This window comes from Ochotona curzoniae, unplaced genomic scaffold (genome assembly GCF_017591425.1).
Source record: "Ochotona curzoniae isolate NIBS_2020 unplaced genomic scaffold, NIBS_Ocur_1.0 contig_3622, whole genome shotgun sequence".
Taxonomy (NCBI): Eukaryota; Metazoa; Chordata; class Mammalia; order Lagomorpha; family Ochotonidae; genus Ochotona; species Ochotona curzoniae.
The window spans coordinates 20,234,163-20,261,463 of NW_024465926.1; the positions used below are offsets into that span (position 1 = coordinate 20,234,163).

The 27,301-nt window shown below is 52.9% G+C and overlaps 1 protein-coding gene across 1 annotated transcript in view; it reads left to right on the forward strand.

Moving 5' to 3' along the window:
• The window catches only part of CNGB1 (cyclic nucleotide gated channel subunit beta 1), a 52,675-nt gene that overhangs the window by 21,249 nt on the left and 4,125 nt on the right, over positions 1-27,301 (forward strand). Inside the window, exons 15-30 of the mRNA XM_040982179.1 lie at positions 1,451-1,576; positions 6,058-6,244; positions 8,106-8,213; positions 9,288-9,445; positions 10,451-10,606; positions 11,904-12,112; positions 12,984-13,034; positions 13,391-13,477; positions 14,732-14,796; positions 15,434-15,556; positions 19,466-19,607; positions 19,834-19,993; positions 20,097-20,194; positions 20,296-20,379; positions 22,560-22,678; positions 22,864-23,010. Of these exons, the coding sequence (XP_040838113.1) occupies positions 1,451-1,576; positions 6,058-6,244; positions 8,106-8,213; positions 9,288-9,445; positions 10,451-10,606; positions 11,904-12,112; positions 12,984-13,034; positions 13,391-13,477; positions 14,732-14,796; positions 15,434-15,556; positions 19,466-19,607; positions 19,834-19,993; positions 20,097-20,194; positions 20,296-20,379; positions 22,560-22,678; positions 22,864-23,010 (2,020 nt within the window). The remainder of the gene's footprint in view (positions 1-1,450; positions 1,577-6,057; positions 6,245-8,105; positions 8,214-9,287; positions 9,446-10,450; positions 10,607-11,903; positions 12,113-12,983; positions 13,035-13,390; positions 13,478-14,731; positions 14,797-15,433; positions 15,557-19,465; positions 19,608-19,833; positions 19,994-20,096; positions 20,195-20,295; positions 20,380-22,559; positions 22,679-22,863; positions 23,011-27,301) is intronic.

Sequence of the window (27,301 nt, forward strand, 5' to 3'; positions counted from 1 at the left end):
AGAGGAGTCAATTATGAGGGCTGTGATACATCTGTCCTAACCAGTGACCGCAATGGGCCTGGACTGTGGGGTAGTGATCCTGGGTGGCCTCAGCTTGGTTCCTACTTGGTCATTGAAAGTGTCTTCTGGTGGCTTCCACACACCAGAGAAAACCCATGTCCAAACCCAGTGCTGGCCCCCCCCCATTGTGGATAAGAGCAGGACCCAACAGGTACAGGCAGATTCTGCCAGTGGCTCTGGGTGCTTTGGAAGCAGGTGCTGTGGGACCTGTGCAAAGAAGCATGGGGGCATTTTCCCCATTCCTTCGCAAAAGCACGGGCCTGGGGAAAGGTGTTTAAGATGGCCACATCCTTCATGGCAGTGCCCGGGTTTGGTACCCAGCTCCAGCTCGTATCTCCAGCTTATGGCTCCAGCAATGGCTCCGGTAATTGAGTTCCTGCCTCCCCTGTGTTGCCTCCCAGCTCCAGGTCCTGGCCCTGTTTTTACTGGCACCTTGGGAGCCACCCTGCGAGTGGGAGCTCTCTCTGTCCATCTGTATGTCTTTAAGCCTCTTCAATAAATAAGTACAATTACAAAAAAAAAAAAAAAAAAAAAGTGTGGCCCTAGAGCTAGTAGCTTTGGCTTGAGCTGGTTAGAAATTCAGATTCCCGGGCCTCATTGCAGGCCTGTTGGGCAGGAGTCTGCATGGTGACACCACCTCCTGTGGATTTGTCTCCACACGCATTAAATATTTGCAAGACAGTGGCCTTGAACCTGCATGGTGCAGTCGCCTGGGGAGAGATATAGACATAACTGATGCCAGGCTTCCTCTTGGAGCAAGAAAGCATATTAGCTGGGAACACTCAGCCCTTCCCCGAGTGATCCCAGCACACAGCTCAAGCTGGGGAGCCAGGTCCTGGGAAAAGTGACTGCTTGGGACCGGAAGTAGAATTAATTGGCCTCCAGGGGGTTTCTCTGGACTTGAAAGCCTCCCCTGGGTTAAGGGTATTTAGTCTGGGGCTTCAGGAACCTGAATCTCTGGGTTCTGGGTTCTTCAATGCTGACTCTTTGGAGTGTGTAATGAGAAAAGCTGCTGGTAGCTGTGAGTGTGAGGAATGAGGGCGTGGGGCCCAGTGTGGCCCCTCAAAGCCAGATGGTGAGACAGGTGTGCCATGACTCAACAATGCCTTAGAAGCTGACTTTGGGGTCAGGAGGGATGGCTCAGACCCCAGGGGGCTGCCAGTAAGCTGTGGGCTGCCCTGTGCAGATGCTGGAGTGGAAACTGCCCCCCAGTTACCAGGTCTCCCACAACTCTGCCTCCCGATTGCAGCCCCTAGGTCCCATCTCCACCTGTGACTTTCTAGCCTCAGCCCCACAGCTGCACAAGGCTGGGACATGGAGCTCAATCGCCTGGTGCAGGACCAGCCACCCAGCCTCATGGGCTCTGGAGCTGTCCCCCAAAACCCGGCAGAACACCTCCCCAATGTGCCTACCTACCGGCCCCCCATCACCCGCATCCCAGTCCTCGTCTCCCGGAGAACCACCTTGTCCAACTCCAGCTTCGCCAGGGAGACGCGGAGCTCCATCCGCTGCCTAGGTAGTGTGAGCTGGCTGCCCGGTGTGCTCGTTCCTGTGGCATGTGCTTGTGCATGGCTTGGGCAGTCTCCCAGTACCGGGCCCATGGTCATGGTGTGGGGCTCTTGGCTATGCTTCTGGCAAACCAGTCCAGCCTGCCCTGCTGGTCAAAGGCTTCATCCTGCTTTGTGAGAGAGACTTGAGGGGTTTCATGTCTAAAATTCCATGATTCTCAGTTTGTATCTTTCGGATTAGATGTTACTTTCCGTGGGTGATTTTTCCTATACAAAGTAGTCATTTACAAGCTAGTCTAAAAAAGACCTTCAGCTCTCCAGGCCAGTAAGCTGAGACAGGGACTGGGAGTAGTGTGAAGGGCCAGAAAGATAGGAAGTTAGCTTGGGGAGCAGGGGGATTTTTTTTATTTTACTTCTTTTTTTATTATTATTATCATTTTATGATACAGTCCCATAGGCCCTGGTAATTCCCTTATCCCCTCCCCACTCACTGAGTTCCCCTATATCATTACTAAAGTATAGTTCTTCATACACAGTCATATATGCCCATCATTGTGGGCATAGACAATGGCAGAGTCCAGCATCCTATTGTCAAGATATAGTAAACAGTTTCATGGAGTCCATCTTTGTCCAGAAGTAGAGATGCATACTGCATTGAATCCTCACATCTAGATACAATAATCTTCATTACACAGTTACAATACATTGGAGCAGAGGGATTCTTTGCACACAGTCTACTGACTGAGCTTGCTGGGACCTGGATCATGTAGAGGCAGTCAATCCCTGCAGGGCAATACCACTTCAGGAAAAGTCACTCCCAGTTTCAGCAGGCAGACCAGGGAGGGAGGCGACTCAGGGGCCCCTGCGTGGGTGGATCCTCGTAATGGTCACAGGGTCTCCTCAGGACAGCGAAGTGCTAGGGACAGTCCCTTTTTTCCTTGGCTCAGGCCAGACCTGGCCATCTTGCTTTCAGACTTGTTGGTTTAGTTTTGGTTGATGCTGTGCAAAGATGCTCCAGATGTTAGTACCAGCAGGTGGAACTGAGCATGCCCAGCCATGGGGGAGGGCCCCTCTGGGTCTCTTGCCTCTTCCTGGCTGGGGTGGCCGCAGAGAAGGGATGAAGGTTGCAACCACAGCTCCTGCCTTCTGGAGTTCAGGGCTTAGATATATTGCCATGATCTCCCACTTCAGACCCCATGTGTCCCCTCCCCCATGGTTGCTTTTGTGCCAGCTCTAGTTCATTTGAGCACTAGTTTTTCTTTCACTTGATTCTCTTTTCTATGTATCAAAGAGCATGGATCACTATTCAAATGGAAAAGCAACACTGGTCTGTTGTAAATAGAAATCAGCCAGGTCTCCAGTAAGCCCTGGTGGGGAAGGCTGGTGTCTGTGGGCCAGCTGGTGGATGCCCTCTGCTAGGAGGGAAATGAGGCCATTGCATGAGGAGTACAGTGCAGCAGCAGGACCAGAGGCTGGGTCCTTTATGCAAAGAAAGGATTTATTTAGCTCATAGTTCTGAAGACTAAGGGGCACAGCGCCCAGCATTTCCATGGTCAGTTGAGAGCTTTCTGGCTACATCGCAGCATGACACATGGGCAAAGGTCACATTGCAAGACTGGAAGTCAGAGACTCAGAGTCACAGCATGTAGCACACTCCTCTGGGAGCCCACATGTCATCCCTGGGGACAGCGGAGTGGCCGGGTTGCAGAATGGTACATGATGACCTGGCTGCTGCTGAAGACAAAGGAGGCGAAGCAAGAGCAAGAATGTTACCCTTGTTTCGGGGATGCCATGTACGCCTTGCATGCTGGTGTTTCATTTCTGCAGAGGCCTCACTGAGCTGGATGCCCACAGCCAAGTCTGGCTCCTCTGCGGCTTCCTCCACCTCTCCATGTCTCAACTTTCTTTCCTGCAAAGTGGACACACTTAGAAGCCACACTCTAAGTACTCTAAGGTTGCAAGAGTGACCGTAGGGGTCAGCACTTATCAGTGGAGACTCTGGTTAAGATGGATGGGTCCTGGGCTGGTGTGGTGGCTCAACTGGTTAATCCTCTGCCTGCAAGCACCAGCATTCTGTATGGGCACCAGTTTGTGTCCCAGCTGCCCATCCAGCTCCCTGCTCATGGCCTGGGAAAGCAGTAGAAGATGACCCAAAGCCAGTACCTATGCGGAAGACCCAGAAGAAGCTTCTGGTTCTTGGCTTCAGATGGGCTTAGCTCTGGCCATTGTGGCCATTTTGGGAGTGAAACAACGGATAAAACGTCTTTCTCTGTTTCTCCTTTTCTTTATAAATCTGCCTTTTCAATAAACAAGCAAATCTTTTAAAAAGATAGAGAGGGATGCCCGGGTCTCACCCACCTTGGACTACCCGGGCCCATCTCCTGACCCCAACTTCCCACCAAGGCACACCCTAGGTGGCAGCAGGTGATGAGCCAACTGTCTGGGTTCCTGGGGAGGCCTGGCTTGAGTTCCTTGCTCCAGTTTTTGGCCTGGCTCAGCTCCAGCTATTGTGGGTGCTGGGGAAACGAGCCAGGAAATGGGACTCCTCTCTATAGCTCTGTCTCTCAAATAAGTAAGTAAAAACATATTAGAGTTTATATAAAGTACTTAGAGTTTATTAAAACAGATGCATGGCTGGCATGATGTAATTTACATGTTTAATATTTCTTTTTCACTTCAAGATCTTCCATCCACTGGGTCACTCCCCAGATGGCTACAACATCTGAAGCCAAGCCAGGCCAGAGCAGCAAGCTTTATCCAGGTCTCCCACTTAGGTGGCAAGGGCCCAGGGACTTGGACCATTTTCTCTTACTTCTCTCAAGCCATTAGTAGGCAGCTGGATCAGAAATGGGGCAGCCAAGACTCGAACCTGCACTCCTAGGAGATACTAGCATTGCAGGTGGCAGTTTTACCCACTTTACCACAATGTTGGCCCTAGCAATATGACTTCTATCTTGAGTTCCCACTCTGTAAAGCTGATGGGGAGTGGAATACCACTCTGAGGGGCTTTCCCTCCTTTACAGGGAGGACTAAGGTGGTAGCATCTTCCCAGTGTTGGGGGCAGGGGGATGGGGTATGCCCTCCCCAGCAGGCTTCCAGAGCACAGCCTCATGGATGCCAAGGCCAGGCCGCTTCCTGCTGCCTCAGAATATACCGGGGCCCTGAGCATTTTGGAGAGCTCAGAGGTCCCAGACTATACTCTGTAGTCTACTGGGGAATAGCTGGCAGCATTCTGCCTCTTGCTGTCTTTCCTCCTGGATCCCTGGGGTCTCTTGCTGGCTGGGCAAAACTTCTCATCAAACTCGAGAAAACATCTCCCTTCTTGCCCATCTTTTGCCCTCCAAAGTTTGGGGTTCAGTCAGACAGATGCTGGGATTTAGTCTCTGCCTAGGGTGTTGCTTCCCACATGGGAGTACCTGGGTTCACAGGAACATACCTACTGGGAGACACTAGTTTGGTTGGAGAATCACCACCAGTTTTGTTTCTGTTTTTTAAAAAAGATTTATTTTAATTGAAAAGGCAGATCTACAGAGAGAAAAATCTTTCATCCGTTGATTCACTCCCCCAAGTGGCCACAGTGACCAGAGCTGAGCCGATCTGAAGCCAGGAGCTTCTTTTGGGTCTCCCATGTGTTTGTAGGGTCCCAAAACTTTGTGCCATCCTCTGCTGCTTTCCCAAGCCACAAACAGGAAACTGGATGGAAAGTGAAGCAGCTGGGACTTATATGGGATGCTGGTGCTTGCCAATGGAGCCTTGCCCTGGGCCCACCACCCAGGTTTCTTGCTGGATCTGCCTCCCACATTTAACTCTTTCCAATCATTGCACTTGTCTTTCCTATATGCAAGACAAAGTCCTGACTACAGAACACCAGGATCATTTGCCAGGAAAGTAACAGATAAAACAACACCCCACCTGCACTGAGAGGAAATCCAATACAAATGGCACTAAAGGCACAAAGAAAAACTTGAGATCCCAAAACAGGTCCTGATGGGGAGAGGGGTAACACTTGCCACAGAAGCTGTCCTTGCCTTGGTCTAGGGGACATCTTGAGGTCACTGTCTGTACGTCCCAGCTCCTCCCCGTGCACCCGAGAAGGTGGTGTTGCCCTTCCTGAGCCCCAGAGAGGAGAAGCGGCTGGTCCAGGCTGTGTTAGGCCAGGCCCCAGGTCCCCATTCCCCATTCTCTATGCCCTCTGTGGTGCTGTAGTGCCCCCCACTGCCCAGGCTGAGAACAATCTGGCTGTGCTTTCTGGGGTGAGACTGCAGGCTGGGTTGGAGGTGCTGTGGCTTCCATCATGGCTGTTGTGCTGATAGCTGGGGTGCCTGAATTTTGCAGCACTGCCTTCTTTCACCCTCTTGCATGCAGCTTTGAGTGGGGCATGAAGCTGCTGGACAGGCTTGCGTGCTTGCCTGCCTCCTGTGGGGCCGTGGTAAGTATCCTGGGATCAGGCTTTTCTGCTTCTGACTCTCCTTTGCTTCCTCTTCTCAAGTGCCTGCCACGAGAGAGCATCCCGAGGTGCAGGTGGAAGACACAGATGCTGATGGCCAACTCCTTGTTGTGGAGGAAAAGCCCCCATCGCCCCCCAGGCTGCCACCACCATCGCCTGGGCTGCCACCACCGTCACCCACCAAGACTGACACCCTTGCGGTCCCACGCTCAGCCTCAGCGGCCCTCAGGTCACCTGGCACTGCTTTTGGGCTTTACTTAGCACTGTACCATCTATCCACTTGGCAGATGGGGATACTGAGGCTAAGGAGGGAAAACAAGTGGCCTAAAGTCACAGCATGAGCTGGTGTGGAGACTTGGGACCACAGGCCCCCTACTCCCCTACTTCTCCCCAGTTTTGGGGTTCCTTACAAGAGACCCCTGCAGTGCTCTCAGCTGTAGGGCTAATAGAATAATACACAGCAGAACCACATGGCATAAATGACACCACTCATTCGACCCCCTCGATTTATATGTTAGCAAGATAAGTTCACACTCATCTGTTTCTGAGAAGCAAAAAGACAGATCCCAGGTGCTGATTCATTCCCCTAAATGCCTGCAGCAGTCGAGGCTGAGCCGGCAGAGGACAGGAGCTCAGTGCTGCTCTCCCTCATGGGTGGCAGGATTCTAACTCCTTGCTTAGCCATTGCTCGCTGCCTCCCTGGATCTGTATTAGTAGGAAGCTCGAGTCAGGAACTGGAGCTGGGTACCAAACTCAGGTACTCCAACATGGGATGGGACAACTTAACAGCTAGGCTAAATACCCACCCAATGCCCACTCCTTAAGCTTTTAACAGAATGTTAAATATATACTATAGCATCACTAAGTATGCCTTTTGGCATGCCAAAAGTCTTTATAATTTCCATCTTGCATAACTGAAACACTTTATTCACCATACAACAGCAGCTCCCCACTGCTCTCACTCTTCCAATCCCTGGCACCCACGATTCAACTTCCCATTACTACGAGTTTAACTATTTCAGATAATTTGTGCAGAGAATCATGTAAGATTTATGTGATTGGATTATTGCTGGATGGGAAGTGGAGCAGCTGGGATGCATGCAAAGTGAGGATTTAGCCACTAGGCTATCGTGCCAGGCCCAGTTCTGTTCTGTCTTAAGCAGGATTCTTTCTCTAAAGTTGGAGTTGACTTTCTTGGTAGTAGTAAGGTATTTTTCCTTCTTGATCTCTTATCTTCTTTCCCAGGCTTTTTCTTTTCCAGGAAAGCAATGCATTGTCATCCAACAGAGGCTAGGAACATCCAGGCAGTTAACTCCCAAAGCCTAATAGGAAGTAGTTTCCATGAAGCCTCTCCTACCAAGCCATGCTTCTCTGGCTCCAACCCTAACCCTCAGGCCAAAGGCAGGCTGACCAAGAACTTCCTTGGCCCGGAAATCCAGGCGGATTTCAGACCAAGTGGAGGTCAAAGCCGAGAGAGGAGTGGCTCTTGAATCCACCTACCTGGATCTCCTGAGTGACAGCAGTGGCCCCAGGAATTGTCAGACATTATCCTCCAGAGAGGCAGCCTGGGACTCAGCAGGGGTGGGGTTTGCTCCAGACCACACACACAGGCTGCAAATGACTCCCCGGCCTTCTCTGGCAGCTGAATGGGTGGCATGAGGGGGAGGAGGGGAAGAAGTCGCAGTGGAGTCCTGCCTCAGTGATATAGACCTTGTGTACCTGAGTGGCCTTTTTTTTTTTAATGGAAGGGGAAACTGAGGCAGCTCTGAGCATCATGGAGTGATTATAAGTACTTTTCTAGGGTCGCTGAGTTATAAGAGGCAAGACCGTAATGCAAACTCAGGTTTGCCTGATTCTGGGTCGACCCTGCTGTCTCTATTCTGGCCCCTTGAGTGGATCCAGAGATCAGAGAGTGGGCAGGGCCCTGGGTTCTCCCTTTCTGACTCTTTCCAGACAAAAGAGGCTCCTTTTGGCAGTATCATTTTCTCCCCACTCCCCTGCACCCTCTAAGTGACCTTGGCAGGGGTCAATGTCATTTCGCTTTTCCTGGGCCCCTCTGCTGACACTGAAGTCCCCTTGCACCTCTGCAGGAGGAAGCTGCCCTCTCCAGACGATGAGGCTGAAGAGCTCAAGGCGCTGTCACCAGCTGAGTCCCCAGTGGTGGCTTGGTCGGAGCCCACCTCCCCGCAGGACCTTGAGTGAGTAGGGGTTACCTGTGGCATCCCGGAGAGGTGGGTTGGGAAGAGGGTAGACAGAACTGGGTGGTCTCAGAATGCCTCTCTGCCAGGCAGTACCTGCCAGTGGCTTCCATGTGAAACAGGGTAGCATTTCTTTCTTGCTGAGGCCACTAAGTCAGAGTGCCAGTGCCCAGCTGCACCTGTGCTAGTCATGTTCAGGAAGGGGACTAGGAGAACCCTCAGCAGGGGCTCCACACATGGGACCACTGAAGGACCAATGAGAGGAGGGAAAATAACAAGAATCACCCCGGGGGGGCGGGAGGTCCTGCCCCAGGGGACTTGTTAAAACTACAGGTTCCAGGGGCTGGCAGTGTGGTGTAGTGAGCTACTGTCCTCTATGGGTGCCAGCTTGAGGGCTTGAGACTCAGCTACTCCACTTGCCATCTGGCTCCCAGCTAGTGAGCCTAGGAGAGCTTCGGAGGATAGCCCGGGTGTTTGGGCCCCTGCTACCCATGTGGCATTGTGAGTGGCGCTTAACCTACTGTGCTGCAATGCCAGGTCCTACACACCCTCTTTCATTTCTCTCCCTGTGATGGCTGCCTCCAGCCTGGCTTCCTCTATTGGGAACAAGTTGACTTTGAGTTTCTGTGCCTTGCTGTATGCAATGCTGGACAGACTCCCTCTCATTCTCTGATTGTCTGACTCTCATTGCCATTAATTCCCAATGCAAGTACGATGTTATATTACATCCAAGTTGCTTTCTCCACCAGCAGCTTCCTAAGCCAGCTGAGTATCCCCGCCCCTCTCTGCTGCTCCTGGACCGCATCTCCTATCATCGGCTTCATACTGGGGGAACTGTAGCCTGACTCATATGGGCTCTAAGTTGAGCTGTCCCTACCTTACTTGTGTGGCCCCAGGGTGCTGTTTCTAGGTTGAGCTCCCTCCTAGGAGATGCCATGGTGGGTCTGAGGCTGTCAGAAGGAAGCAGGACAGCAACTCCTCCCTTCATGCTCTGTGAGGCTCCTGGCCCAAGGGAAGGGAAATGTGCAACCCTTAACCAGCTGAACCCACTCAGTGGTGGTGCTGCACCTACAGTGGCCAGGATCGAGCAGCCTCCACGGCCAGCCAGAACAGCGCCATCATCAACGACCGGCTCCAGGAGTTGGTGAAGCTCTTCAAGGAGCGCACGGAGAAGGTCAAGGAGAAGCTCATCGACCCCGATGTTACCTCTGAGGAGGACAGCCCCAAACCATGTGAGTCTGCAGCTGGGCGTGCGTGGGACCCCCACAGGCTCCTCATGACCTGCCAGTAAGGGTGGCCAAGAAACGCTTAGGGTGCAGGAGAGACACCTGGGTTCCTGCTCTGTGGATATTAAGTGCCATATGTCCAGGGCTGGGAAGATGGCCAGAGTCTCACTCAGCTCCTTCTGCATAGGGCAGATCCCTTTCCTGACCCTTCCACAAATTTCCCATCAACCAACAGGTGGTGCCGATCTGGGACATGTCTTGTAGCCTTGGCATCAGAAAACATCCCTGGCTGCCTCTAGAACCAGTTGTGTCTCAGAGCCCTCATGACCTCGAGGGCTCTAAGGTGCTACTACTCAGGCTTACAAGTGTTCTTCCTGGTGAAAGAAGTAAGGATCACACATTTGCCAGGGAGATTTTCTGGGTCTCAGCAGAGGAGGACTGTGCTTTGGAGCTCACAGGATGCTCAATTGATCCAGCCAAGCAGGCTATGCAATCCTAAAGCCAGATACATTGATATATTGAACCCATAAGTGCCAATCCCTAGGTCAGCAAGAGGATGTTACAGATGCAGGAGGCAGCTGTGGTCCCATCCAGTCTCTCTCTGTTAGAGATGAAGGAGCTCTGAGAAGCCAGGAGCCACAGTGCCCCGACTGTTAGGCCTGTAACCTGTTGACCTTACATAGGGGAACCCTGAGTACAAAATGTCCCCCAGCCCCTCGGGGGAACCAAGGAGACCCAAATACATACACACAAGCAGACCCTGGGCTGCAGCATCAAGGCTGCCCAGGAATGTCTTGTCCTGGGTAGCTCCTGAGAAGCAGTGACGGACAGGTAGCTAGTGGAACACATGGGTGAGTGCCCATGTTGCTGAAGAATGAGGAAGAAGTGGCGGGATTCATATGGGGCATGTTGCACAGGGGTCCCCTCAGCTTCTGTTGTGGGAACCCTTCTCTGTCTCTTCCACCTATGCCCGTGGACTGGGCCAGACAGTCACCCATGTCATCCCCACAGCCCCAGCCAAGAAAGCTCCAGAGCCAGCAGCGGAAGCAAAGCCAGCTGAGGCACAGCAGGCGGAGGAGGAGCACTACTGCGAGATGCTGTGCTGCAAGTTCAAGCGCCGCCCCTGGAAGAAGTACCAGTTCCCCGAGAGTATTGACCCCCTAACCAGTGAGTCCTGAGACTGTAGGCATCTCTGCTGTGTAGTAGGAGCGGGCAGGAACGTGGCTGGGATGGAAGGAGGCCAGGGCAATGCTGGCGGCAGCGTGGGCGGCCACCGACATCCCACATTCGCAACTACTTATACTTTCCTTTCTTTTTGATGTAAGATATATTCATTTATTTGAAAGACATAGTGACAGAGAGTGGGAAAGAAAGAAATCTTCCATTTCCTGGTTCACTGCCCAAATGGCTCTAACAGTCTGGGCTGAAGCCAGGAGTCTGGGGCTTTATCCGGGTCTCCCAAAAATGGGTACCAGAGCCCAAGTACTTGGGCCATCTTCTGCTGCCTTCCCAAGTGCATTAGCAGGGAACTAGATGAGAAATGGAGCAACTAGAACATAAGCTGGCACTCCAATGTGTTGCTGAAAGCAGGTGTGGCTAGCTTACTGCCCCATAGTACTGGCCCTGACCACTTATATGTTTCAAAAGGATTGCACACTTGCTTGCCCAATTCTGACACCACAGCAATAATAGGAAGCCCTGGAATGGAACCTAAAATCAGACCCATCTTACAGATGAGGGTACAAAGGCATACAGGAAATGTCAGCCTTAACATGCAGCTTGCTAGTTCACCCTCAGGACTCCTGATTCCTGGCCAAGCCTTCTCCCTGGTCAGGCTGGCTCTACCCTGGGCTTCCGGTTTGGAGCACAGAAGGATGGGAATTCTTCCAGGGTCTCCTGTGAGTCTCTCATACTTCCTCTTGAGCCTATCCCATGTTCTCAAGAATGACACACCCCTTCCTCCCTCCACCAAGGGACCCCCTGTTTGGGACTTCTCTGAGATGACATGGCAGGTGCCAGAGGTGGGTTCTGTCTCAAGCTCTTACAAAAAGTCACTGGGTGGCAGGGATGGAGTGGGCAGGACCCTGGTATCTGCTGTGCTTCTAAGATGACCAGGTGATCTACAGCATCCGCTGACCCAGCTGTCCATCACCTGGCCCTCTCCATACATTATGTCTGTGATCTGGGAGGTACTAAGATAGCACATGCATTGTGGCAGGAAAATGTCAACACAAATGAAAGCCCAGGGGCTTTTTGGGAAGCTGTGTATTACAACACTGCCCTGTGTTTGCCACAGAGCGCAGACCTCTTAGGGTCGAGCACAGACTTACTTTTAAAGTAAAGGCAGTTTTATATGTGCACGCATGCATTCACACATACACACACAAGTTCCAAAAACACTCTGTATAGATCTCAGACAAAAGCATAGCCAAAAGCAAGCGCCTCCCGCCCCTCGCCCCTGCAGACCTGATGTACATCCTGTGGCTTTTCTTCGTGGTGCTGGCCTGGAACTGGAACTGCTGGCTGATTCCCGTGCGCTGGGCCTTCCCCTACCAGACGCCAGGTAACATCCACCTGTGGCTGCTGATGGATTACCTGTGTGACCTCATCTACCTCCTGGACATCGTCGTGTTCCAGATGCGCCTGCAATTTGTCAAAGGCGGGGACATCATTGTGAGTCCCTGGCGGGTGTGAGGGTTGAGAGAGAGGGGGCCTGGCCCTTGACGTTGGGGTAGATAATAAAATAAGTGGACACAGCAGTCCTGGGAGCAGGGTCCATGTGTGTTCAATGGTATGGCTACTCACCGTGCCCTTCCTTTGTGTGGTCCGATCATGTATGTCAACTATTGTTCTGGACCACCTGGTGCAGTTAAAGATGGGCACATGGTTCAGAGAATGGTCTTTAGTGCAGGTGCACCTGGCTGAAACCCGAGCTTCCCCCACAACTACCCGAATCAGCCCCCCACTTCTCAGTGTTCTTGTCTGTAAGATGGCCATAGTAGTAACTCCCACCTGTAACATTGCTGTGGAGACTGAATTGAGGTGACAGGTGCACTGCACTCAGTACAAGCAGCTGCTGCTGATACCACTTCGTGTGGCTTCAGCTTTGAACCCGGGGATGCTCCCGGGACCAGTTGGAAACCTCCAGCTGTGATCCAGCCCACAGAGGAAACAGAGACCTTGACCATGGTGCCACAGCAGCAGCAGTTCCACTCCCAGTTTTCCTGTGCTGGTCACTTTCCACAGTGGCAGCACTGCAACCAAGCTAGACTCAGGCCTCTAAAACAACACGGAAGGAAGAGCGCTCTCTAACCACCTTCCTTCTGGGCACACTCCTCAGTAAACGAAGGTGTAAATGATGCAGTGAGGACCACCATCCTGAGAGCCAGATCCAGCTATGTGGGCCTGGGCTAGAGCCCTCTGCAGGCGGCAGGGGCAGATGTCCCACAGAGCTCACTTGGAGGGCAGGGTCCGCTACTGCCCCTGCAGGACTGGGGACTGAAGTATAAGGCCGCGGTCTCACCATCCTCATTTCCTTCTGCAGACAGACAAGAAGGAGATGAGGAACAACTACCTAAAGTCCCAACGCTTCAAGGTTTGCACCCAGAATGGCTGCGCGGTAACTACGGTATCTGGAAGGGAGGGCCCATGTGTTTCCTGAACAGTTGGAGGTTGGACTCAGCTCCCCTGGGGGAGTCCTCAAGGCCACAGGCTCCAGGTCCTTGGGGTCAGCTCCTTGTGTGCTGTTCCATGTTGGCGCCTGCTGTGCAGCCCAGTGGGTGCCACACATGGGGCTGTAGCTGCCCTTGGCTTTCTGCCCTCAGCCCTGAGCCCTCACAGTGTGTGTGAACCGCACTCCGCCAGGTTGAAGGGACACACCCGCCCTCACTCCCCTCTCCCACAGCCCAGGGTTCCCTGCTTTGCAAACCGCTGTGTCCCATTGAATTCCAGATGGACGTGTTCTGCCTCCTGCCCTTGGACTTCCTCTACTTGAAATTTGGCGTGAACCCCCTCTTTCGCTTGCCCCGCTGCTTAAAGGTAGGACTGGTGGATTCCTTGCCCATGGCCTTCAGCTTCCCCCTCTCATGCCCTGGCCAGCCCTGGCATCTTTATTACCCACCTGAACATCCTGGAGAAGGGGAGGTGACCACAGAGGGGGTGACCTTGGTGAGTGGAGGAATTCCCTGGCCTATCACTCCATACTGTGCTCTGAGGCTAAGGTGAGGGGTTTGTCCCCACAGTCCTGCATCCAATGATCACCTGGGGATGGGGGAAAGAATGGCAGGTGGCAGACCTCCCGGTGGCCATCTCATCCCTCTTCCCAAATATCAGAGCATCCACAGGCATGGAGATCCCAGCGTGGCATAGTGTAGGTAGAGAGCTTGCAATCTTGTGTTTGATCTGGGCTCAGGGGCCGACTCTGTCGTGTGCCTGCATGGGCTGTGGACAGGTTGCTGGCTTCCCTCCAGGATCCATGTGCTTGCTGGGCTAAGTGGTGATAACACAGATCTCCCTCACACAGAGACGATGCCCCTCGGAGGCACTGCCCCTGGGATGGGTGCACAGGGAGAACGATAGCTGTTGTTAATTTTAATTATGGTAAGAATGCCTGTGGTGGGTATGAGAGAGGGTGATCATTTGGGTGCTGTTTCTGCTGAAAGTTGGCTTTCTCTGGAGGCCAAAATTCTGAACAGGGTCCCTCATCTGGTATGTGTATTCCCCCAAACATTCGGTGGAAAAAAACACAAAAGGTCTCAGACTCTCCTGAAATTAAACACAAGTTGTGACAACAGGATTCTAGGATTTTTTAAAGATTTATTTTTATTGATTTCAAATGCAGAGTTCGAGAGCGATCTTCCATGTACTCATTCACTCCCTACACCAGGCCATAACAGCTAGGGTCTGACTCCAGGCTGAAGCCAGGAGCCCAGAGCTTCTTCTGGTCTCCCACATGGAAGCAGGGCCATCCTCTGTTGCTTTCTCAGGCCATTAGTAGGGTTCCAGATCAGAAATAGAGCAGCCAGGACTCGAACTGACGTCCATATGGTGTCTCGGCATTACAGGTGGCAGTTTTATCCACTGCACCGCAGTGCTGGGCACAGTGTCTGTAATTTCTGCAGGAAGATGGGCTCTGACTCTTGGCAGGTTCCTGGCCCCACCTAGAACTTGCTGTCTAGACCCCTTTCACACCATGGGGCCTGCACAGAGGGCCCTTGGTCCTCCCCCACCTGGGAGACAGGCTGAAGGAGGAGCAAGAGCCGCGGCTACCCTGATGCCTGTTCTCCCTCCCAGTACATGGCCTTCTTCGAGTTCAACAACCGCCTGGAAGCCGTCCTCAGCAAAGCCTACGTATACAGGTGAGATGCCCACACGTGCACAATGTGACACATGCATGACACACATGTGCCGGGACAGGACAGGCTTTCTCTAGCCGATTGTTCTCCCTTATAAGCATCCTGCCCTCAAGGTCCCATTGCGATGGCAACAGGCCCCTTTCCGACCCCACTTCCTTCCTATTAAGGAATGCCTATTTCCTCCCATTGTGATTAGAGCCATGAAGGTAGTGTGTGGCTCCCGTAGCTTTTCCAGCAGCTGGGCCTCACTTGGGTCCCAGCACTGGGACCTAGAATTGCCCTTTGCTCTCATGGAATGGGGCCAGTTCCAAGGACACAGTAGGCATTTCATGAGTGTCTGAGCAGCGGCATGCAAGACTGGCCAGGCCACACTTGGGGACTCCATGTCTCCCATGGGCGGCCTCATGGTCCGTTCTCTTCATCCACCTGTCCCCTCCTGCCCCTGTCCACAGATGTGTCTCCCCTCTGGCCCCTTTGCTCTCCCAGGTTTTCTCTGGAAAATTGCAGATCAGGTACCTCCACTAGAGGGCGTGCTGAGGTGAGCAGGGTTAAGGACTGGCTGATTCCTTGCAGTCCTAACCCTGGGCCAGCTGTCCCCACTGCCCCTTCCACACTGCCTTCCTGATATCCTCATCTGTAGGGTCATCAGGACCACAGCCTACCTGCTCTACAGCCTGCACTTGAACTCCTGCCTTTACTACTGGGCGTCTGACTACCAGGGCCTCGGCTCTACTCACTGGGTTTATGACGGCGTGGGGAACAGGTGAGCTCTTCTCAGCCCAGGCCTGGGTGACGTGCCTGAGTTTTGTGACAGCAGCGTTGTGGGGTCTGCTCGCTCCTGAAGAATCACTGACGTACTAAGACTCAAGGCCAAGTGTTCCTTTTCTTACAGAGTTAGGTTTCCTGAGCACCTGCTATGAGCCAGGTTGGGGTGGGGAAGATAGGGACCTGCTACAACGACACTGCAACACCCCAGGAACTCACAGGGTTGGCAAAAAAGGAGTGTTTCCCCAAAGGCCCGTGGGAAAATGGAATATGCAGATGAGTTGGTTGGGGGGCAAGAATTTTTTAATCTGTGCTTAGTTTTTTCACAATATGCTTTTTCATGAAATTTTTTGAAGCTCCCTCAATACATGGATTTCAAAACTACTTTTTTAAAAAAAGATTTATTTATTTTTATTGTAAAGTCAGATCTACAGAGAGAAGAGACAGAGAGGAAGATCTTCTGTCTGATGATTCACTCCCCAGGTGAGCACAATGGCCAGTGCTGTGCCGATCTGGAGCCAGGAGCCAGAAACTTCCTGCAGATCTCCTTCTGTGTGCAGGGTCCCAAGGCTTTGGGCCATCCTCGGCTGCTTTCCCAGGCCACAGGCAGGGAGCTGGATGGGAAGCAGAGCTGCTGGGATTAGAACTGGCGCCCATATGGGATCCCGGAGTGTTCAAAGCGAGGACTTTAGCCACTAGGCCACCTCGCTGGGCCCTCAGACCTATTTTGTACCAAAATAAACTTTGTGTAATTCCATTTTTCGCGAACCTTAACAATTTTATTTAGGATCTGGTGCAGTAGCCTGGTGGCTAAAGTCCTTGCCTTGCATGTGCCGGGATCCCATATGGGCACTGTTTCATGTCCCTGTGGCCCCACTTCCCATCCAACTCTCTGCTTGTGGCCTGGGAAATCAGTTCAGGATGAGCCAAAGCCTTGGGTCCCTGCACCTGCTTGGAAGACTCGAAAGAGGCTCTTGACTCCTGGCTTCAGATTGGCACAGTTTTGGCTATTGTGGCCGCTTAGGGAATGAATCATTGGACAGTAGATCTCCCTCTCTGTCTCTCTTCCTCTCTGTATATCTGACTTTCCAATGAAAAATAAAAATAAATCTTAAACAAATTTTATTTAATATGTTCGTTTTATTTGAAAGAGAAACAGGAAGAGGGAGAGAGAAAGAGAGAACATTCCAGGTCCCCATGTGGCTTGCAGGAACTCAGGTCCTTGACCCATCCATCACCTGCTATCTCCTGGGGTGCACATTAGCAGGAGATGGGAACTGGCAGCAGGACAGGGGCTTGAGCCAGGTCCTCTGATGGGGGGCTTTGGGCATCCCAACATCCTAAGAGGTGTCTTAACTACTGCACCAGGTTTCTGTCCCTGTAGACATCCGAGGTCTCTATTAACACCCCCTGTGTGCATCCGCTCCTCTGCCCCACAGGTGTGACTGGGGGCAGGAAAGAAGCCATTTCCTAGCACAGCTCCTAGGTGCAGCTGGACAGCCAGTGGCTGCCAGGGTGACATTGGTGTGTCAGCCTGGAGAGAGCTGCTGCCCCTTACGGGACATGCAAAAATAGTGATAATGACAATGGCCATGATAATATTGTCACTGACCTTGTAATACACTTGCTAAATACCAACCCCTTTCAAAACAACCCAAGGGGTCCATCATCATCCCCACATCACAGAGGGGACAGCAGAGGGGACTCCCCAGGCTGCACACATCACAAGTCCCAGGGCTCAGAGGAGGAGCAGCCGGTGTGGACGGCCACACAAGTGCCAAGAAAGTGCCAGTCCGAGGTCCAGAGGGCATGGGGGAGATGGATGTTGACATGGTCACTTCCCCTGGAAGTTTCTTTTTTTTAATTTAAATATTTTTAAAAAAATAATGATTACATGGTTTATCAGGGTGGGAAAGATTGAGATTTAGGGAAAATTGGGTGAACTTATTACTTCCAAATTTGCTATTTCTTCTGCTTTTCCCTGGGAGTTTCCAAAGCGAAGTTTGGGGGCCAACCTAGTGTTTGCCATGCCTGCATCATTTCACATCTGAATGCCAGGGCCAGCCCTCCTGTTGGTGGTCCAGGGACCTGCAGCCAAGGTCCTGGCTCCCAACTGTTGAAGCCGACTCTTTGCGCCCTCTGGTGGCCAGAACAGGTATGATGTGCTGGATCCAGGTCTGTCCTGAGACTTCAGTGACCTGTGATAAGGGGTGTGGAGATCCCAAGCGACACACCAGGCCAGCCAGGGCCGCTTGGGCTCCAAGTCCTCCTGAGCTTGCCTTTTGAAGGCTGGGAGGACTCGGCCTGCAGGCAGGCTCAGGTGTGGGAGGACTCTTGCTGCTCTGTGATATAGCATTAGACTAGTTTCGGGTTTTCATTTATAAAGTGCCCTTCAAAAGGCCTGTGGAAAGTGGATTTGAAAGAGAAGTTTAGGGAAAGGCATTTGGTGTGGACTGGTTCAGTGGCCACTTGGCATGTCCACCCCTATTTTCAGAGCTCCTGGTTTGTGTCCGGCCCCCTAGCTTCTGATCCAGATCCCTACTTAGGCGTGCCCTGGGAGACAACAGCTGGTGACTTGAGTGCTGGGGTCCCTGCCACCTGTGTGAGATGCCCAGACTGAGTTCCGAATTCCTTGCTTTGGTCTTGTTCAGCCTTGGCTGTTGGGGGCATTTGGAGGGGTGACCAAGATGACGCCTTGATCCTTGTATCCTCATAGTGGAGGAACCCTGGGTGTTCACATGAGGGGAGGTGGCAGGACAGGAGGGGGCGGTCCTTCCTGCCTCCAGCCATCTCACGATGGCTTCAATCTCCCCTTGCAGCCTACAGGGCTTCCCCAAGGCCCCGCCCCTCCCAACTTATTATTATTTTTTTAAGATTTTATTTTTATTATGTTTTCATTGGAAAGGTGGATATACAGAGAGGAGAGACAGAGAGGAAGATCTTCCGTCTGATGATTCACTCCCCAAGTGAGCGCAACGGCCAATGCTATGCCGATCCAAAGCCAGGAGCCTCTTCCGGGTCTCCCACACGTGGGTGCAGGGTCCCAAAGCTTTGGGCCGTCCTTGACTGCTTTCCCGGGCCACAGGCAGGGAGCTGGAAGGGAAGCGGGGCTGCCGGGATCAGAACCGGCGCCCATATGGGATCCCGGGCGTGCAAGGCGAGGACCTTAACCACTTGCGCCACTGCGCTGGGCCCAACCCTCCCAACTTATTACACTAAGTTGTGTATGAATCTGCAGTCCGTGAACGTGGGGAACACATTCAGACCGTGGTGCTAGGCTCTGTCCTCTGCCTTTTACTGCCCAGTGGGACTGTCTTCCTCTCCCTCACCTCTCTTCCAGATTGTAAGCCTGCAGCTGTGGGAGGATGGGGGGAAGCTCCTGATGATGGACCATGGCTCAGAGATATGCACAGGGCGCTGGGCTCTGGGTCCGGTCCTACCACTTACCAACTGTTGACCTCAAGTACTCCCTTTCCCCATTGGACTCAGTTTCTGTTTCTGGAAAATGGGTGCAGAAGCGGGTCCCAGAAGGGGGTGGTGCCCAAGGTCTGTTTAACCTCGCTGCTGCCCCAGTTTCATTTGAACCAACCAGAAGGACAGGGACAGTTTTGAGGAAGGACAAGAGTGTGGCAATGGAAGGGATGTTGGGGACACTGAGGGAGCATGTTAGCTGGAAGTCAGGGTACCCTGGTTCCTGCTCCTGCCAGCACTCCTGGTTCTCATGTCTGCATTTGGGCAGGTCACCTGTCCCTGAAGGATGGGGACAGAACGTGACTCACCCAGAAAGGTTTGTAGAAAGGGCTTGGCTCGTGGCAGGCTGTTGTTTCTTGTGCACGGGCTGGGAAGTGCATTGGCTGTTGGAGGCTACCTGGGGGCTGGCTGGCCACTGTGTCTCTCCTCTCTTCAGCTACATCCGCTGCTACTACTTTGCCGTGAAGACCCTCATCACCATCGGTGGGCTGCCCGACCCTCAGACGCTCTTTGAGATTGTCTTCCAGCTGCTCAACTACTTCACGGGGGTCTTTGCCTTCTCCGTGATGATTGGACAGGTCGCTGGGGTGCCTGGCCACCATCGCCACAGCAGTGCCCCCCTCCGTGCGGGTCCCTTTGGACTAACCCTGGAAGGGAGCATGGGAGCTGGAAGTTGGAGCTGTAATGCTAGGCCCTGTGGGCTGAACGGGGGCAGGGTTTCTGTGTAGAGTGTCAAGTCCCCAGCAATTGCAGAGAGCCCCACTGTGACCGGTGGCCCCGTGCCTGTTCCCTTCCCTCCTCCAGATGAGAGACGTGGTGGGGGCTGCTACAGCAGGGCAGACGTACTACCGCAGCTGCATGGACAGCACGGTCAAGTACATGAACTTCTACAAGATCCCCAGGTCCGTGCAGAAGCGCGTCAAGACCTGGTATGAGTACACCTGGCACTCGCAAGGCATGCTGGGTAAGTCCTGGGGCCAGCGCCCACCGTGTGTGTGTGTGTGTGTGTGTGTGTGTGTGGTGGGGGCCTGGCTTTGCCTCTGACCCTTGCCAGGTCTGGTTGGCAGATGAGTCAGAGCTGATGGTACAGCTCCCAGACAAGATGCGGCTGGACCTGGCCATCGACGTGAACTACAGCATTGTCAGCAAGGTGGCGCTCTTCCAGGTACACCCGCCTGTGTGCTTGTCCACAGCCCCCAGTTCTGGGGGTGCCGGGTCCTTGCCTTCCTCTCATGGGGACTCCTTTCTCCCGCTGGCCTTGGGCAGGGCTGTGACCGGCAGATGATCTTCGACATGCTGAAGAGGCTCCGCTCTGTTGTCTACCTGCCTAATGACTATGTGTGCAAGAAGGTGAGCTGGCATGGCTGCTGCCACACGCTGTCCACCACTGTCTGGGAACCCTGTGAGGTTTGTGGGCCCCAAGCTGGCAAGAGGGGTAGCTCCAGCTCTGCTGGCTTGCCAGAGAGCTTCCAGGCTGTTTAGAATCAGCTGCAGTGGCCACAGATATGCCTGAGCTTTACCTGGCGTGTGGAGCCAGGGCTGGGGGTTGGGAGCCCCACCTCACAGAGAAGGCAAGTGATGAGCCTGCACCCCACATGGCCTTCCCTGCACTGACACCACGGTTTCTAGCCTCACAACCTCATCAGCAAAGAGGGTAGGAGAAGAGAGGTGGGTCAGGGTCAGAAACTGCCCACCCATTCACTCATACATCCATCCTTCTACCCGTGCACACATCCACACACCCACACACCCACACACCCACCTGTCTACTCATCCACCTACCTACCTATCCATCTTCCCATCTATCCATCCACTCAGTCACCCAACTCATCCACCCTCAGGTATCTCCCCACCTGCCCACTCACCTATCCTTTCAAAATATCCTCCCACTTGCCCCCACCCCCTTCCTCCCCTGTTCTCCCATCCTCCCATCCTCCTGTCTATCTGGTTTAATTTGGGGTTGAGTCCCTTGCATTAGTTTGCTAGAGCTGCTGTGGCACAGTACAATTGTACCACAATTGAGCGGCCTCTGTCCTGGCTTGGAGGTAACCGTCTTCTCATTGTGTCAGCCATTAACATCTTCCTTTGTTTTCATTTGCAAGGCAGAGGGAGAGGGAGGAAGGGAGGTTAGCAGGGAGGAGAAAGATAAGAGGAAGGGAATGGATGGATAGATGGATAAGAGGGAGGGATAGTGGGAGGGAGTGAGGGAGATAGATCTTTTATCTGCTGATTCATTCTTCAAATGACTGCAGTAGCCAGGGTGAGGCCAGACTGAATTCTGAGGGCAGAAACTCCATCTGGGTCTTGCACAGGGACAGCATGGGCCTAAGAACTTAGGGCATCTTCTGCTGCCTTCCCAGATACATTAGTGGGGAGCTGAATCACAAATAGAGCAGCTAGGTCTCAAAAAAGATGCCAGTGTTTCAGGTGGCAGCTTAACGCACTGCATTACAACACTGGCCCCAGCAAGCTTCTCTTCTTGTTAGGACACCAATCCTGCTGGATTAGGGACTTACCCCACCTCAATATGACCTCATCTTCATTTAGACAATTAGGTTTGAAAGAACCTTTTACCACAAGGTCATGTTGGGAGGTCTTAGGGGCTTAGAATTTCAATACATATTTCAGCCAGCAACAACCATGAACTCCAGAGTCAGGCTGGGTTCAAATCTAGGGGACAGCTCGGTGGCACAGCAAGATAATCCTCCACCCTGTGATGCCAGCATCCCATAGGGGCTCCAGTTCAAGTCTTGGTTGCTCCATTTCTGATCCAGCTTTCTGTTTATGGCTGGGGAAAGCCACAGAGAGTGGTCCAAGCCCTTGGGGACCCTGCACATACTTGAGAGACCTGGAAGAAGCTCCTGGCTCCTGGCTTCAGATTAGCTCAGCTCTGGCCATTTGGGGATCGAACCAGTGGATGGAAGACCTATCTCTATTTCTCCTTCTCTGTCTGTAAAATCTGCCTCTCAAAAAAAAAAAAAAAAAAATCCCAGATCCGCCTGTTCTGGCTTTGGGACCATGGGCAGAGTAGTGCTGTGCCAGAAGCTGTTGAGGTAAACCTATGAGGTACAACTATGTCACAGGAAAATGTAATGCTGGACCCTGTAGTCGATGCCACTATTCCTGTTTTGGTAGTAAGTGCCTACCACGGTCTTGCTAAAAGGCTGGCACCATGATAGGTAGTTATGGTTGAACCCCTGTTCCATTTGCTGGGCTCTGCCCACGGTTACAGTTGAGAATTTGCAGAATACAGTTGCACCTGCACTTCCCTGGCTTGCTGGCATCTTGTTCTGTGGCCCCACAACTCCCTCACTGCTCTCCCACTGCACTGTGTCAGCCAGGCAGGGGGCTGGGCACTCTCCCCTGTCCAGTGATGAAAGTCCAGGGCCTCAGAGAGGAAGTCACAGCCCCACACTGCACACCAGGGCAGCAGCAGGGCTGCCCTGGGGCTGGCCTTCTCTCTGCGGGCCCAGCAGGTGCTGCCCAGCCCTTGTTGCATCTCTCCTCCTGCACGCCCTTCTGTGTTTCAGGGGGAGATTGGCCGTGAGATGTACATCATCCAGGCGGGGCAAGTGCAGGTGCTGGGCGGTCCGGATGGGAAGTCTGTCCTGGTGACACTCAAAGCTGGATCTGTGTTTGGAGAAATCAGGTCAGATGAGGGTCAAATGCAGAGCCCTGGGCCAGTGGGCGGGTGGACCCTGGGAAGTGACTCTGCCTGGGTGCAGCGCTGGCCCGTGCTGCCGGGGCTGTGGGCAGGGTGAGTGCTGGGAGATGCGAAGATGCACAGGGTGCAGCCTGCATGCCCGGGTCTCACCTGCTGTGTCTCTGTCGCAGCTTGCTGGCTGTCGGGGGTGGGAATCGGCGCACGGCCAACGTGGTGGCTCACGGGTTCACCAACCTCTTCATCCTGGATAAGAAGGACTTAAATGAGATCTTGGTGCATTACCCTGAGTCTCAGAAGTTACTCCGGAAGAAGGCCAGGTATGTGTGTTCTATTTGGAGGAGGGGAAGAAAAGAAAAAATTGGCGTGGACGGCACTGCCACTCATGAACCTCAGCACCTTTGTCGGAGGCAGGAGAGTGGGGTGGCCCCACTTCTGCTCTCCCGCCTGCAATCCCTACCCACATCTCACTGATGGTCCTTGTCGTACGTTTGGTAGGTTTTCTTCCTGTTTCTAGGCCAGGTCTAGGCCTGTATGTGGCATCCTAATATTCTAGACTCTTCTGCAACCATTTGGTATCTTTAAGAAGTTGGGTTCCTTTGAAGTGCCTAGGCCAGTGATTTTCTAGAATGTTCCTTGGTTTCAGTGTGTCTGATGTTGTCTCGAGATGACCTTCAGATTCAGCAGTTTTAGCTAGGATGGCTTGTGAGCAGCATTCATCCCTCCTACTGAGGTGGCAGAGGGGCCGCTGTCCGCTTGGCCTGCCCCTGGCTTTGGCTTCTGTGTGCTTGAGCCACAGTTTCCCTTTTTGATGGCGGTTAGTGAGGTGACCCTGTGGCCCTCTGTAAAGGTTCAGGTGTCTTGTTCCTACAGCGCTCTCACCCTCCGCTTCGAGCAGCCCCTGATGGTGCCCACCTACGCTGTGATGGGATGACGTTAGCAGAACAGAGATTTCCTAGCTCGTACTTAGCCAGCATTCCACAATGGGAAAGCGCGTTCTCTCCTCGCCCAGCATTTGTTTGGTCTTGTTGTTTGTGTCCATGTGGCTGTGACGCAGATTGTGACTGTCCTGTAACATGATAACTGACACCATTTTGTGTCTTCCTGCTTGGCCAGTGGCCTGAGTGCCTAGGAGTGTCTGTTGCATCCCTGCCGTAGTCAGCCTCTGTTCGCTCTCATAGGCAGCAGCAAAGCCTCAGGGTGTCTCGGTTCATCCTGTCTTCCAGGCCTGTCCCCGACACTGGCCGCTTCCCTTGGAGGATGCTTGGCTCTTACTAGCTATGGAAAGAGAGAAGTTTGCTTAATTCACAGTTTCTCACAGGTTTAAGGCCAAGATGAGGCAGCCCGGGTGGCTTGGTGCCTGCACAGGGCAGTAGGGAGCCTGATGGAGGAAGCAACATGTGCTGCAATAGGAAGGGGGTGGGGCTGGGCTCAGCACCAACTTCTCAGACTCTGCTGTGAGAACCACTTCAGCCAGTGACCCCAAAGCCTCCCACCCAGTGCCCGCCTGCACCTGCGACTCTGGGGTTTACACAGTGGGGGACTGGGTTTTAGGAACCAAGATCTGAGTTTTAGGTACATCCACTGCCACAGAGCTGAGAAACACACCCTGTGTGTCAAAGCAAGATGGTGTGATGTGTACCTGCTCAGACACGTAGCTCTGTCACCCCCACTTTCCTGCCTGTGTCTGTCCAGCAGTCCAGCAGTTTAAAAAGCCAATGCAATCAGCTCAAGATTTTTCCCTCCCACATTTGAAAATCCCCTCTCTGAAGCCAAGCCATCCGGCTTCCCTGCCCTCATTGTGTTTTTTTCCGTCTCCGGTCCCACAGGACGAAGCAGGTTTGGAATCACTAGCCCGTACCTGGGTGCCCAGCAGAGATGAGCGTCTGAGGCAGCTCTTGTCTTGAGTGTGAGCACACACGCTGGGTCTCACGTTCATAGGCGTTCGGCTTCATTCGCTATGTTCTCCCTGCTGTGTGACTGTGAACTTTTCATTCGCTATACAGGGAGGGGTGTCATTCACCCTTAGCTCCTGCCTCTGGCCCTGACCTTTGCTGTTTTTTGGGGGTCCCATGTGTGAGACTAACATGTTTCCAAGATGCAAGCTGGCCAGCATGGCACACTCAGAGAAACAGCCCCACTCTTCCCTGCCCCCACTGCTGCCCACTCTGTGGGTGACCAATCTCATGTCTTCCTCCGGTTTTATTCCACAAAGCCGAAAAGCGCCGGCAATGTGCTGTAGTTTTCCTTCTTTCTCACATAGAAAGGAACACGTGATAGATCAGTTTTTGCACTTTGATATCTGGCGCATGACAGCAGATTCTCAAAACACGTCTCTGGGCCTGCAGACAGCTTCCTGGTCCCCAGGCATCCCTGTGAACGGGCATTTAGAGAACTTCTGGCATTTTGCAGGCACAGTGGTATGTGCTGTGAGCAACCCTGTGCACTTGTATTTTGCATTATTGTGTGACAGGACTTTTTATTTTTAAAAAAAGTTTGGTTTTTTTTTTTAATTAGCAAAGCAGATCTTACAGAGATAAGTAGAGACAGAGAACGCTTGATCCGTTGGTTCACTCACTAAGTGGCTACAATGGCCAGAGTTGAGCTGATGCAAGGCCAGGAGCCTGGAGGTTCTTCTGTGTATCCCATATAAGTGCAGGGTCCCAAGGCCTTGAGCCACCCTCTGCTGTCTTCCTAGGCCATAAGCAGGGAACTAGATGGGAAGCGGAACAGCTGAGACATGAACTGTTACTCATATGGGATGCTGGTGCTTGAATGGAGGATTAGCCTGTGGAGCCACAGCACTGGCCCTGGGACTTTCTTTTCTAATAGAAGCTGTTTTTGCTTTCACATTCCTAAAAGCCAGGTTTCAACTCAAGCCCAGCATGGCAGAAAACCCATCAGAGGCTCAGGAGGCTGATGGCGGCTCACATCCCTCCCATGGGAGGCAGCATCAGCGAGGTGACCTGGGAGAAGTTCTAAAAGTTTCTGTTCTCAGTCTTTTCTGAGACAGTCAGAGTGATAGCCCCCTCCTGTGAACTGACAGTGCAGGAGACTTCCCTGTGGGGCCTGGTGAACAGGGCTCTCTGTGTGTGCTACAAAGGCCGGCTGCTCTGCATTGAGCATGTTCTCCCATAGCTTTTTGGCTGCATAAAAACCTGCTTCATCCACAAGTCTGTTTTTTGCGCATTTGCCTTTGATTCTTGCTCTTACTTCCCACCTTATCTGTGAAACTATAGTGAATCACATGGAAGGTGGCTGTTGGGAAGGCCAGGAACGCGGCATCAACCGAGAACCAGCTTTGGGCCCAGATACACAGCCAGGATCAACAGAGCTGACCTTGTAGCCAAGGAGAGGGAAGACCCACAGTGGAAGGATGGACTGTTTAGGGATTCCAGCAAGCAAACAGCATGGAGATGGCTGTGGCAGATGAGCTGGCCAGAGGAAGCTGCTCTGAGCCCCCTGTGGCATGAAGGAGCAAGCTGGGGTCCACCTGGAAGGGTGTTTTAGCACAGGGAACGGCATGTGGTGTACAAAAACCCAAGGAGGAGCAGACTTGTCGCTTGCCCTGCAGAACAGCAAGAAACTGTTGGCCTGGCTTGGGGTGGCTCAGAGAAGCACAGAGGAAGGGGCAGGGCTGGGCCTGGTGTGTTTTTGACCTTGACCTTGGGGGAGATGGCAACCTTGTAGGGTTTTTTTGCAGAGGAAAGACCTGATGCCATGTAGGGTTCCACAGGATCCCTTTGGTAGCTTCAAGGTGAAGTTTGTGGAGTTGATGTTCGAGCATCACACACCCCATATTCTGGGGTCCCCCCAGGATTGGAGGGGCCCTGTGACTCATTTCCCCTGGCTGTTCTCAGGGAGCTCATTGGGTCTGCCAAAGGCCAGCCCCCTGAATTGTCTCCATATCTGCCTACATCCCCCATACCCCATGTAAGGTGTGCATGAGGAGCAGGGAAGTAGATGGAACCTTAGGATTCGCAAGTTCCCCTCTGAAACCGCACCTGTAACCCCACATCAATACTCATGGACTTTAAAAGAAAAGGCCCATTTTATTTATTTGAAAGGCAGAGTGTTAGAAGCAGGTAGAGAGAGAGAATGAATTAGTGAAAATGGCCACAAGTGGCAGGGATGGAGCAGGCTGAAGCCAGGAGCTTCTAGGCAAGAGCCCAAGCGCTTGAGCCACATCCTCTGCTGCTTTCCTTGGGCACGCCAACAGGAAGCTGGAGGGGAAGCGAAGTAACCCCTTGTGGGCTTTTGAGGCCACGTGCAGTTATTCCCAGAGTAGTGGAAAAATTTGAACTGCTCAAGTGCAACTTCACAGCTTGGGCCCAGTAAGGTGGCTCTGCTGTCCCTCTTCAGCTCCCCCAATGCACACGGCTGAACAGCAGGCTGCCTTGCAGGTGCTTTGCTTGTGCACTTGCTGCTGGTGGCTGCTATATTTCGGATGGCCCCACACAGCATGCTGCCTCAGGTTCCCATACACACGTGGGCTGTGATGTGCCTGACATGAGGCATGGGCATGCTGGGTCTACTGGGTTTAGCAACAGCTTTGGTGGCCATGCATGCACTGTTGATAAACCAACAATGTGTGCTGAATCAGATGTGTGT